Consider the following 12,885-nt stretch of genomic DNA (forward strand, 5'->3'; position numbering starts at 1 on the left):
TGTGTTGATCATGTCAGAACAAATACCGTGAGCGGGATCATTAGTCAAGCTCGGTAAAAGTAAATCAGGGTTAATCAGGGTAAAAGCCCACATTAACAATCCAGTTATGACCGTGCAAATCACGCAACACGCTCATAAAGACTCATAAAGTCAGCACACGCACATTAGATTGGACACCTGACGCGACCCGCAGGTGCAGCGGAAACCGGACGTGACGTGTTTGTGCCGCGATAATCCTCTTAGTTGAATTAGACCGAGGCAGCGGCTCCTTGAGTGAGAGGTCACACGGAGGAAGAGAGAGAGAAAGAGAAAGAGAGAGAGGAGGAGAAAAAAAACAAACCCAGAGAATCAGCAGGTGGGCTGTGATCAGAGGTCAGAGGTCAGAGGTCAGAGGGAGTCGGTGCTCCTGCAGGATGCTGCGTCCGACGATGCTGTGGAGCGCCGTGTCACGACGCGTCACCCTGCAGATGACCTACAGCACCGCGGCTGCTCAGACACAGGTAGGCCTGCATCCAGGTAGACCCACATAGAGCTAGACCTGCTAGATCAGTCATTGTCCATCATTATATTATAAAGAGGAAATAAAACTCACACTTGTAAGTAACCCTGCCTGCAGCCCTGGACAGTCCATCTTAATGTAAAGTCCGAGTGGCAGGCAGCCACACATTGTCATATGCTCACCTACAAGAAATTCATTTAATTACATTAGATAGCTACTACTTTTCTGACTCTTGCAAATCTGATTTTCTGTTTTGCATCTCACATCAGAAATAACTCTTCATACTGTGAAATGTTACACTTTTACAGTACCTGGGAATAAAATCTTTCTGATTGTGATTTGGGGAAGAACCGGCTTGGATTCTCATCAATGTTCTTAGTGCTGTGGGGCAAGAGTGTTCACTATCATAATATACAGAATTATGCATTTATAAAGCGGAACTTTTGTAAATGAAGTTGCATAGAAAAATCAGATCACATCAGAGATTCTGCTTTCTTGTTTTTAACCTAATTTTCCAAATAATGGTGGCTCGGCAGCTTAAAACTTTTGAAATCCCCTCTTCTCTCCAGGCAAAACCAAAAAAGACCAAGTTTGGTCCTCTGAGCGACCAAGACCGGATATTCACCAACTTGTATGGCCGACATGACTGGAGGTAAAAATACTTCACATGAACTCATTTCTTCTGCTCTGTCATGACCTGGAACTCAGAAGGAAATGGTCTCGCTCTGTTTCTGCTCCCTCCAGACTGAAAGGAGCCCTGAAACGAGGAGACTGGTATAAGACGAAGGAGATCCTACTGAAGGGTCATGACTGGATCCTGAATGAGGTGAAGGTCTCAGGACTTCGGGGTCGAGGGGGCGCCGGCTTCCCCACTGGCATGAAGTGGAGTTTTATGAATAAACCCAGCGATGGCAGGTTAGTAGACAGAGGAAGAGGATCTGTGTGTCTGTAGAGGGAGGATGAAGGTCCCTGTGTGTTTTATATGCTTTCACAGGCCAAAGTATCTGGTGGTTAACGCCGATGAAGGCGAGCCTGGAACGTGTAAAGACCGTGAGATCATGCGTCATGACCCCCACAAGCTGATCGAGGGCTGCCTGGTGGCCGGGAGAGCCATGGGCGCCCGAGCTGCATACATCTACATCAGAGGAGAGTTCTATAATGAATCCTCGAACCTGCAGGTAAACAGATGTACTGATGGATGATCAGCGGTCTGTGATTTCATGGTTTTACGCCGCAGACTTCACTCGCTTAAAAGCAGATCCGGACTCAAAAATTGTGGTTTTCTGCTGCACTGGTTGGGGTTTGAAGGAAGTAATTATGGGACAGGGAGTAACAAACAAATTAAATACCTGGCATCAGACAACAACAAAAAAAAAACTCCAAGCGTTGTTGACACAATGGGGACAAGATCAAGAAATTCCAGTTCCACAGCCGGAGATCTCATGAGACTGAGAGGAGAGGAGGCGAGGGCACACACTACAGGAGGGAAAGGCAGATAAAGGTTACATGACGTATGATTGAAAAAACAAAATCTTCCAGCAGTCTAAACCTACAGCAGCTTAACTAGAAAACTACCCAGGGTGTACGCTTTACCAAACAAGGATGTTTTCTAGCTGAACTTGGCCTCCGGAACTGAACCTGGGTGATGGTTTCACACACAAAAAAAAAAGTTATTGGGATACTCTGATATCAGGAAACTACAACAGAAGAAGTAACACAGTGGCAGAAACCTTGTTTCTTCACTCCTAAACAGGTGGCCATTAATGAGGCATACAAAGCAGGCCTGATAGGAAAAAACGCCTGCGGCTCTGGGTTTGATTTTGACGTGTTTGTGATGCGAGGAGCCGGCGCCTACATCTGCGGAGAGGAGACGGCCCTCATCGAGTCCCTGGAGGGCAAACAGGGGAAACCCCGACTCAAGCCGCCTTTTCCTGCAGACATAGGTGAGGCCAACGCTCAGCAGAGTCCTCCAACCTGCTTTCTGGAGCGCTTAATTATGGTTCAAGAAACTGCAAAACAGGGTTGTATTGTAATTACGGTTATTCACTGCTGCTGCATCTCTCTCTCTCTGTCCCTGAAGGGGTGTTTGGATGCCCGACAACAGTGTCCAACGTGGAGACGGTTGCCGTGGCGCCCGCGATCTGCAGGCGAGGTGGAGCTTGGTTTGCCGGCTTCGGCAGGGAGAGAAACTCCGGGACCAAGCTCTTCAACATCTCCGGTCACGTGAACAAGCCCTGCACGGTGGAGGAAGAGATGTCTATCCCCCTGAGAGAGTTAATAGAGAGGCACGCAGGTCAGTGTCTACGGTGATGATACTGCCATGTTCATTTGGTGAGACGTTGACAACAACTCCCTCCTGATCTCATGTGGTTGATACAGGAGGAGTGAGGGGCGGCTGGGACAATCTGTTAGGAGTAATCCCCGGGGGGTCCTCCACTCCAGTCATCCCTCGACACGTGTGCGACGACGTTTTGATGGATTTCGACGACCTGGTCCGCGCAGAGACCGCTCTGGGAACCGCTGCCGTCATAGTCATGGATAAATCAGTGAGCGAAAGAACTGAACAGTCACAGTGTAGCGCATGAGACCTGCAGGAGATCCAATCTGAGCATTGTCTTTATTCTCTCCTCCAGACTGATGTGATCCGAGCCATTGCACGTTTGGTTGAGTTTTACAAACATGAAAGCTGTGGCCAGTGCACCCCCTGCAGAGAAGGTGAGGTACTGCAGTTAAAGTTGCTGGATTTGAGGATTGAAAATACAAAACCTTTATGGGGCTATATTTGTGCCACAATTCACAGCTTGAGTGTAATACACTATAGGCATTTGAAAAATTGCTATTAAAGACAAGGATGAGGTCTTGTTGGGTGGCACAACAGATTACAATAAGATACACATACTGTTGTTGCATCTAAAAAATGAAAGTCATTAAAAAGTTCGTCTTTCCCAGTTATTCTTACACTTATCCGATGATAAACATGCACCCCCCCCCCCCCCCCCCCCCAAAAAAAAATGGTCTCCTCTGGTTCAGAAAGAAATTTCAGATGTTTTTGAAAAAGACATCTTTTTAAAAAAATAATGCCCTGAAACCTTTCTCAGTGTTTCTTATTGAAGTGTGGATCTTTCTCTTGTTTTGCCCTGTGGCCCAGGCGTGGACTGGATGGATGGCATGATGTGGAGGTTTGTTCGGGGGGAGGCGGCTGTTTCAGAGATCGACATGATCTGGGAGCTCAGCAAGCAGATTGAGGGACACACCATTTGCGCGCTGGGGGACGGAGCTGCCTGGCCTGTGCAGGTAACAGTTGTAATAAGTACTGGAACATATTACTGTCAACATAGGACTGGCTACAACTTCAACCAAGTCGTGACTGAAACATTAAACCCATTTCGTTCTTCCCAAATTGTAAAAAAAATTTTCCTACACAGGGTCTGATCCGACACTTCCGACCAGTCATGGAGAACCGTATCGCTGCGCACAACAAGACCAATCCCCCCAGAGAGCCAGAAATTGAAATGATCTGAAGATGGGAAACTCTAAATATTCAACCCTCTTCAAGTGTGTCATTCATCGCACATTATACGTCTATGTAATATTCAGAACATAGTTTTAACCAACAAAAAATGTGTAATGCTTGTTACTAAATTAAGATAAAAAGCTACAAATGTTTTACACTATTGCAACATATTTTATGCTTGGGCATATTGTCTGTGGAACAGGAGCAACATTGTCACTTTGATTTCAACAATCTTTTTTTTTCCAATTTGAAATGAAGCTGACACATTGAAAATAAATCACAACACAATGAATCACCGCAATAGTCAATTTATTTCATGAAGCCATAAAATTAACTTAACTGTTTTACTACATGATCTGTACAAAAAAAAAAACAGAGGAAAAAAAAAAAGATGTTGAAAGCAGAACACTACTGACAGAAGAAAAAGTAGAAGGAGCTGTGCTGGGATGACATTAAAACTGATCAGATGTACAACATCCTTTATTTCTCTGATATCTCAAAATAAAAACAAAAAACAAAGACACTATCTTCAAACACTTTTCCTGGTGTGGGATTCAGTTTAAATTAAGACTGGAGGCTCATCTGACCACCTTTACAGCCACTCTACAGCTTGAAGTAACCAGCCCTGCAAATGTACTTCAAGCTTTCAAGTGTGCAGAGAAACAAAAGGAAGTTTTACAAAACATGAGTACGTCCATTTCGAGTGAAATGAAGAATGCTGAAACCAACTCAGAGATGTAATAGAGTCATTCGCACGAGTGATTGGAAAACAACAGGCTCAGTTTGAGTGTATGTGATGTAAAACTCAGCTGAAAGCACTAAGGGGGGGTCCTGTTTAGGGTGCCATCCAGAAAGGCATAGACGGCTGCTGTGGCTGTGATTTGGCACGAGAGGGTGGAGGGGGAGGGCAGCGATAGCCCTGAGTCCAGCCTGAGGAGATGGAGGTGTGGGGGGCTGCCCCAGGGTTACCTGGCCCTAAGGGTTTGGAGGTGGCGAGGTGATCTTCCTCTTCATCAGACGAGTCGCCGGCGTATGCTACCAGACCTGTTTTCAATCTTTTCACTGTGGCCTCTGAAAGAAGAAGGTGCAGGTGCAAACAAGAACAGCAAACACAGAAGAGGAGAGAGAAAACAAATAAAAGGAAAAACAAAAAACAACAAAAAAAAACCAAAAAACGGCACAAGCAACAATTTGCAAATACAACACAAGGGTGTGAGTGAGTTCATTATTCCAAAGACATTTAGGGAGAAACAAAAAGTTAATAGATATGGCAGCACAGGAGAGGAGGGGTGGGGTGGGGCCGTCATTCGAAAGCAGCCATTGGCCGGTGGGGAGCGACAGCGTCAAGGCCGTCCAATAGACCAGGAAGGACAGCGTCCCGAGGACGAGTCGTGCCCCACCCCCAATCAGTATCCAGAATTGCCCCAGAGATACATGGAAGAGAAGGAAAAACACAGAGAAAAAGAGAAGAACACAAAAACAGGAGAGATTCTTGTTAGTGTGGAGAAAAGACCAACGGCAGACCGATGATGTCATCAGAATGGGACGGTAAGGTGAACTCGTAAAAAAACAAACAAAAACCCACTAAGATTTCTAGTCACGGCAGCAGAATCCTGGAAAAAAAAATCACAAGACGGATAAAAGCCCCGAGGAGGCATTTATTAAGACAACGGGATTAAAGAAAAATAGCTCTCTGTGCCTTCTGTTTGTTTTTTTACACCTGCCGTTGGTTTGTGTCTCTGACACGCTGCTTTAACACTCCAGATCTGAGGCGAGGATTTACATTCTACTCGTTGCAGCTCTTAAGTTATTGCTTTGGAACCGATTCGAGGCCGAGCTTATAAAGAGTCACCGTCCACAGTCATGGATTGTGGATTTGGATTTGGCCATGGATTTGTGAATCCACAGGATAACGGTCTTACCCACGGGGCCTTGCGGCAGCCGCCTGTCATCCATCTTGGGTCTGACTCCGTTCATAGCCAGTGGCAGTGGTGGAGGCATTAGCTGCCGACTGCTGAGCACAAAGAGAGAGAGAGAGAGAGTCAAATCACTCTGCCTCCCGAGCAGAGGAATCAAGTGCATAAAAACAACTCTGTACCTGTTCCTCTCGCTCGGCAGGCCAGAGGAACTTGGAGGTGGGGGTCCTTGAATCTCTGGGCTGCCCATTGGGAAGCCTGCACCTAAATTAGTCATATGAATGGGTCCATGCTATGAGCAGAAAAACACACAGGCGTGATTAGCAGACATCCTCCACTAGGCCCTGACCTGACACTTCAAAAGCAAAATTATATATCCAACTAACTGAGATATCTATCTTACCACGGGTCTGTCATCACACTGATGTTCTCCAGCCACTATCCATTATAGTTGAAGCTCATCGTATATAAATGTTCTTTCTTAAGCTAGCACTTTGACTGACAGAAAACAGCAGGCCATGCTATCTCAATCCCCAAACTTTCTTTAAGAGTGTGAAGAAAGGGAGGGTGAAGTATTAGTGGATCCATCAGAAAGCCGCTTCACACAGAAAGCCTCACATCTGTGGCTGATGGAAGGCGATGCTGAGGTCAAATAACTTGCATAATACAGGTAAATGACACACATGGAGGCTGCGGGGTCCAAGATCAAACCCACGGGTGAAAGATGCAGCGAGAGCAGGTTGTAAACATGGAAGATCCGCTCAATACCTGGTATCCCAGCAGGCCGCTGTCCCTCTCGTCTGGTACTTCCTCTGTGAAGCGCCTCTTCTGTGGTTGATTCCCTGGAGCCATCGGAGGCGGAGGCTTGGGCGGCGCTACAGCGGCGGGAGGAAAACGCACAGGCGGAAGAGTCTGCGCAGAGAACAGCCGTGTAGAGGTTCATTCTTCACATGGCTCCCAGGTTTGTGTACATCTTGGGTTTCAGATTTCATCAAGAGATTTCGTGTTCCTAAAACTTTATGAATTAAAAATACTTGTAAAATTGTTGCGTGTAATCAACAAATCCTCCTCGTTCAAAAGGAATATAACCAGGATCAATCAGTCAATAAATCACTTCCTGTTGCCTTCATTTAAGTTTCTGTGTTTTGCAAAAAACTTGTATGAGCTTTATCAAACTTACCTGTGGAAGAGAGTCTGGAACGTGAAGACGAATGGGAGCGGGAGCGGGTACAGGTAGAGGTAGCGGTAGAGGTAGAGGTACGGGCACTGGAGACATCATGGAGGTCGGGGCGGGAACCGGGGCAGGACCGGGCCGAAGCGGGTACTGAGAGGGCACGCCGGGAGCAACCACTGGCGGTATGGGAGGCGGGACACAGTAAGGTGAGGGCGCAGGCTGGGGCTGCGGTGGGGGTACTGGCATGGCGTAGCCCGGCTGGTATCCAGCAGGAGGGTAGTAAGGGGGCTGGGGGGGCATCCCATTCACAACTGGAGGCTGCGCAAAGCCTGGAGAGGAGGAAGAACGGACAAACACAGTCAAGCACTTGTGGTGATGACCGCGGGCAGTTTGATAGAAAGTGACTGGCAGCTTCTGTTTACCTTGCTGAGACGGCATCATTGTGTTCATTTGATTCAGGAAGCGAGAATACTCCGCATGGACCTGGAGAAAGACAAACAGGACGTGTGATGTTTAAAGAAAAACACTGCACTACCGCAGCGATGGAGACATCCCCAAGACTATCACATATAATGATGCAAAGTAATAAAATCACACATTAAAATGACAAAAAGCTTTTTTTATATTAGTGGCTGGAAGAAGAAGATACAACATCTGGGGTCAGACTGAAGTGAGTGAGCATTCCTCACCGTCTGGAGCAGGTTTTCACACAAAGTCTTTGCCGCTGCCAGCCCTTCTGGTTTTGGATGACTGAAGAGGAAAACACATGCAGTTACTCGTCTCCAGCTCACGCTTGCTGTAATGAGGCAACGGGACTGGAGCTGATCTCATAACTTCATACAAACTGATACCACACTCACCTGATGTAAATATACATTGGCTCAAAGGCCTCTCGTCCAGAGGCCGGCTCCAAGCAGCCCGATCCTTTTCCCCGGAGGAAGACTTTGGCACCCGTCTCTGCCTGGATGTGCTGCAGGTACGAACAGCCGGGACCTTCCACCCGCTCTTTGACCACAAACCCCAGGATGGCGTGCTCCAGACCCACGAAGACCTTATCCTGGACGTAATGCATCTGCATAATGCAAATATAACAGGGGTGTGTCACCGGAGCGACATATATCCTCAGCCTTTCACTGGCAGGCACAGTAGTATGCATCTCTGTTTTTCAATGCACACATTTTAGATTCAAGACACAAACACACTGTGACTTATCGTCTATTCGCGGAAAAACTCTCTTACCCCCGACTGAAAGTGCGGTTTGTGGTGGGTCATGGGGGGCAAGGGAGGAGGGTTGTGCTGCTGGTAAACTGTGACCGGAGCCCCACTCGGAGTGAAAGATGAAGCGGCCGACGACGCAGTTGCGGCTTTCACCACGCCATTGGTGATTATCTCTTTGATTCTATTAACCGCTCCTGCAGAAGACAGGAAAGAAACTCTCAATAGTGCAAGCTCAACAGGAAAAGAGAACGATTCCTAATAGATTGAACGGTGAGCGATGGACTGACTGTCGACAAGTTCCCGCGTCTGTCCTTGGACGTGCAGATACAGAGGTCGATCCCTGTGGGGAATGAGGACAAGTAATCCTATTTTACTGTGGAAACAACAAACGGCGAGTAAACTAGTTTTATCGGGAGTCTGTCAGAGTAAAAGAGGAGGAAAAAAAGTCACCCCGGCAGCACTTTGCCCTTCTCCTCGGCCGCCATGTATCGCCCTCGAGTTGAAACTGCAGCTCCGCTCACTTTACTGATCTGCAGACAAACGACACCAAAACGTATTAAAGTACAAACCGAACGGCAAAGTGATGGGACGCCACAATGTACAGCGTGCTTCTTCACGCGACGCCTGACCTCATCCTGCGTTTGGCCGCGCGTCAGCAGATTCCGACAGGTGATTGGGACGTCGTTGATCTCGACTTCGGCCACCACCAGGTCATCTTTGGCCTTTGTTGGCACTGGAGGTTTTCCAACACCCAGAACCTGAAACCAGGGAGGACGACACGAGTCACACATTGTACAGCTAAAATAAGCACAGAATGTCATTGGTTATAGGAAATCGAGACCCGTTCTCACGACACGCCAACGACATCACGACGCAGCTATGATTAATTAGAAACTGCAATCAGACATGTTCAACCAAGCAGTTTCAAATGTGACAGCTTACTATCAGTGTGATAAACAATACACAGAAATTGGATGATGTTTCAGGTTCAGGGGTTTTCATAGCGTGGGAGGATGAGATCTCCGCACAGTGCTCCACCACAATGCGCCCCCTCAACTCTCACGCCATCATGCTTTCACATCAATTTTTAATTGTTGGCTAAGGGCTGCACTTCTGAGAGTCGGTTTACATCATTGGTTATAGTCTGCGTTTGTTGGGAACGAGACAATTACGACAAAAACCTACAACTTTGGCTCATAGTTTTTTTGCTGAAAAGATTATTTTCTAATTATAATCTGTCTCTAATATGTTTACAAAGGCTTAATACTATATTTTAAATGTAATTCCAATTCCAAAGCAGGTTGATTACTCTTGTGTCTGCATTTACATTTAAAGGATTTCAAGACATATAACTATAAAATGTCTTTTAAAAATAAATCTAGTAGTTTTGCTTCATTATAGCGAAGCAGAGTAGAAGTGTAAAGTAAAACACACTTCCTCACCACACTGATCCCAGCCGGATGACATGTGATCGAGAGGCAATTAGTATGGCTAAACATGGTGTAAGTTACCTTATCGGCTGGCCCCGGGATGCCGATCTGGGAGGGTTTGAGCTTGCCTTTGGCCACCAGCATGGCATTGATCTTGGCGGCCACCGCGGCTGCAGCATCCAGAGCCCCTGTGGGCGCAGCTTCAGCCTCTCCCATCCCTCCAGAGCCAGACCCGGTACCCGGCTGATCCCATTTACTGCGGCGGCTGTAGCCCCAAGGAGAACATATCACGAATAAGACAAACGCGGGAGTGATTTATCTGCGCCTGGTTCTGCTCAGTTATCCTGAATTGAGCCGCCGCCGGTCAGTGAATGCGAATGTTATTGTTTTGACAGCTGGAGGATCCCAATGCCAACTTCACTCCTTTCTATTAATCCTAGTTCATTATCAACATCCGTGTGTGTTTTATTCCAGAGTATGTGTCGCTTTACACGCGTGCGTTTTAAAAAAAAAATTGAAATGGCAGGACAAATGGGGTGAAAAACAATAGCTGCAGCTCGACAACACTCCGCCATGATTACGTAAGGTGGCTAACATTAGCATGGCGAGCTAACAGCCAACTGAAAGCAGCGAGTCAAAGACGCTGAAAAATACGGAAACACTGCGCCCGTTTGCCACACTCACCCGCTGTTCTGTGTTCCACAAAATGACATCAATGTTCCGTCAGCAAGACATGAATGTGGGAAAAAAAATCTACTTAAACTCCCGTAGACTTGCTCCGGTCGGCTCAGGGAGCTCCCGTCCCGCAGCGTTTCCGCTTCCGGTCAGTGTGCGCGAGACGGGAGGACCGTGAACGCCACACGGGGGAGACACACGCCAGGGGTTATCCATTAAAGAAGACAAACAGTTCAGACAAGATGCTGCTGTCCCACCTGTCCGTCCTTACCTTCAAACCCTCAGAGACACAGTTGGAGACTTTAGAGGCAGCAAAGCAGCCCCAACTTCGGAAAACACGCTCAAGCCAGCAGCCGCACTGTTTGGCGGTGCGACCATGTATTACCGTAAAAGCATAATTAAAAAAATAAATATAATAAAAAAAAAAAATAAAAAAAAAAATGCATATATATATATATATATATAAAGAAAACCTGACATTCCAGTGAATGAAATTTGTTAATACTACTGCTAATAATAATAGGCTACAATACAGCTAATAAATAAGTGGATTATTAATACTTAAATAACATTAGGAATCAAATAAGAATAAAATGTACTGCCTGCAGAAGCACAAAACAAACAAACAAAAACTTTGTTACAGTCAGTGGTGTATTAATGTTACAATGATGTAATAAATATCTTCCGATTCTGATGACAAATTAAAAGCCCAACAAAGCAGCACATCTCGGCAAAATTCATCACTGACTGAAAATGTGTTTTTCTCTGTTTTTGTTATTTTGTTAATGTCAATATTAATAGTTTGCATTAATGAAACATTCCTTTTATTTTGTTTGTTGTTATGTGTTTTTATTAGCCATAATATCAATTTGTGCTGTATTTAACTTAATGAGGGCGAGATCGCGTTCACTGGAACGTCGCTTTTATTTTGAAATGCATTTGAGTGCGCTCTCACGGTAACGCGCGATGTATGGACGCACTGCCAAACCGAGCGGCGGCTCGCCGTGTTTCCTGAAGTGGGGACTGGCTGGACACCAGTAAGTTACTGGAGGAGAGCGGAGCGTGGAGCTGCAGGATGAACCAGGTGAGGACTTCCAGCTGTGCAGGACAGAACTGCTGCACACACATTATAGAGAAACACCAAGGAGGGGAAATTACTCTGTATTTGTCTGTGTAATTACTAAAACCTAGTTGGATGATAAGAGTAGGGGATTGTTAATGTCTCTGTTTTGGTTGCAGCATGATGAACAGGTGCATCCCCCCCCAAAAAAAAGAATTAAAAGTTGATTTTTATTCCCACGATTTCCCACGATGTGACTCTTACATGTTTAAGTTTTTTTTTTTACACATAATCTCAAATATTTCAACTAGATTTTGTTCATTTGTTAATAATTTTAGCAGCATTCCAGACAAGGATTTTATCTTATTTTTAATGCTCCATCTCTTGGTATTGTAAGATAAGATACTTCTTTATTAAAGCCACATTGTTGCATCAGCAGGTGGGCAGTAATAGTGCAGTACAATAATATGAAGAATAATGATAAAAATATAAATAATATATATTCTTAATTATATCTTATAAGTCATAGAACTCAAGAATAGAGTACCTCAAAATATGTAATTTATTTCTCAAGGTCTATATTCAGATTTTATCTTTTTTTATTTAGATGCAGTGGTATGTTGGTTCACTTGTTGCAGGTTTTGTCTTATTTTCATTGGACTATTGCTTAGTATTGCAACATAATGGAGAGAGACTTAGACTTAGACTTAGATTAGTGAAAGGATCTAAGTCTTTGCTCATGTGGTGACGATAAGCTTTATTCACAATTTGACAAAAATATCCAAATCGCTTCTGATCTCCGGTGGAGGTGTTTTGCATGTTTCCTATGGAGTAACATGCAAACTAAAACAACAATAACAAAATGTATGTTCATATAAACATGAGAAACATAGTACATTTGTAAACTGATTGATCATAAACTCAAAGGCATGATTGGACACATGGACATAAGACTGAAATGCCACACTGGGAACAAGATTATTTACATAAAGACATAAAATGCACAAAATGAGACAGAAAGTTTACAGGGATGGGCAAGATGACTAAAGAGAGTGGCGATAGCGATTCAGATTTCCAAATAAATCACTGAAAGAGATTTAAAAAAAAGTTTAACTACGCAAGCAGAAAATGATCACAGCCAACACACGGCCTTAAAATGAAAAATGTGGGTAAAAAAAAACAAAAAAACTATGCAGAGATGCCATAATGACCATAGAGTTTCTACCAGATTTTAGATTCACGGAACAACCACGTATCGTATCTGCGTTATTTGCGGTTGTTTTATTGCTCGCACCCTGTTTCTCTCTTGAGCGCGTCTGCATTTTGCATGTTTTGCACTCAGGGGCTCATTGTTGGACGTCCTGTCCAGGCCCGGGCCAGCGGCCTCACCCAGCAGGCC

At 45.2% G+C, this 12,885-nt stretch overlaps 1 protein-coding gene and 1 pseudogene across 12 annotated transcripts; one reads left to right on the forward strand and one right to left on the reverse strand.

Moving 5' to 3' along the window:
• The first annotated feature begins 413 nt into the window (after nt 1–413).
• Nucleotides 414–4,027, forward strand: LOC308133644 (NADH dehydrogenase [ubiquinone] flavoprotein 1, mitochondrial-like; annotated as a pseudogene). Its single transcript has 9 exons — nt 414–500; nt 1,069–1,151; nt 1,244–1,414; nt 1,494–1,677; nt 2,253–2,442; nt 2,580–3,045; nt 3,133–3,214; nt 3,648–3,793; nt 3,925–4,027. The product of its transcript is annotated as an NADH dehydrogenase [ubiquinone] flavoprotein 1, mitochondrial-like (transcript).
• Nucleotides 4,028–4,305: 278 nt separating this feature from the next.
• Nucleotides 4,306–10,570, reverse strand: khdc4 (KH domain containing 4, pre-mRNA splicing factor). 11 transcript variants are annotated; one of them, XM_080500919.1, is made up of 14 exons: nt 10,436–10,570; nt 9,833–10,016; nt 8,951–9,079; nt 8,772–8,851; nt 8,609–8,661; nt 8,343–8,515; nt 7,964–8,175; nt 7,793–7,853; nt 7,526–7,586; nt 7,110–7,432; nt 6,698–6,841; nt 6,112–6,221; nt 5,936–6,024; nt 4,306–5,084 (listed from the first exon to the last, which is right to left on the reverse strand). In XM_080500919.1, the coding sequence occupies exons 1-14, from the start codon at nt 10,462–10,464 to the stop codon at nt 4,849–4,851; spliced, it is 1,884 nt and encodes a 627-aa protein (XP_080357045.1). In that variant the 5' UTR covers nt 10,465–10,570; the 3' UTR covers nt 4,306–4,848. The 11 variants fall into 11 exon arrangements, 9 of the variants coding, with proteins under 9 accessions (XP_080357045.1, XP_080357044.1, XP_080357042.1 ...); XM_080500918.1 differs by having other exon boundaries at nt 5,936–6,027; XM_080500923.1 differs by having other exon boundaries at nt 4,945–5,084; nt 6,112–6,193; nt 6,698–6,804.
• Between the last annotated feature and the right edge of the window lie 2,315 nt (nt 10,571–12,885).

Source organism: Blennius ocellaris (assembly GCF_963422515.1).
Source record: "Blennius ocellaris genome assembly, chromosome: 8".
Taxonomy (NCBI): domain Eukaryota; kingdom Metazoa; phylum Chordata; class Actinopteri; order Blenniiformes; family Blenniidae; genus Blennius; species Blennius ocellaris.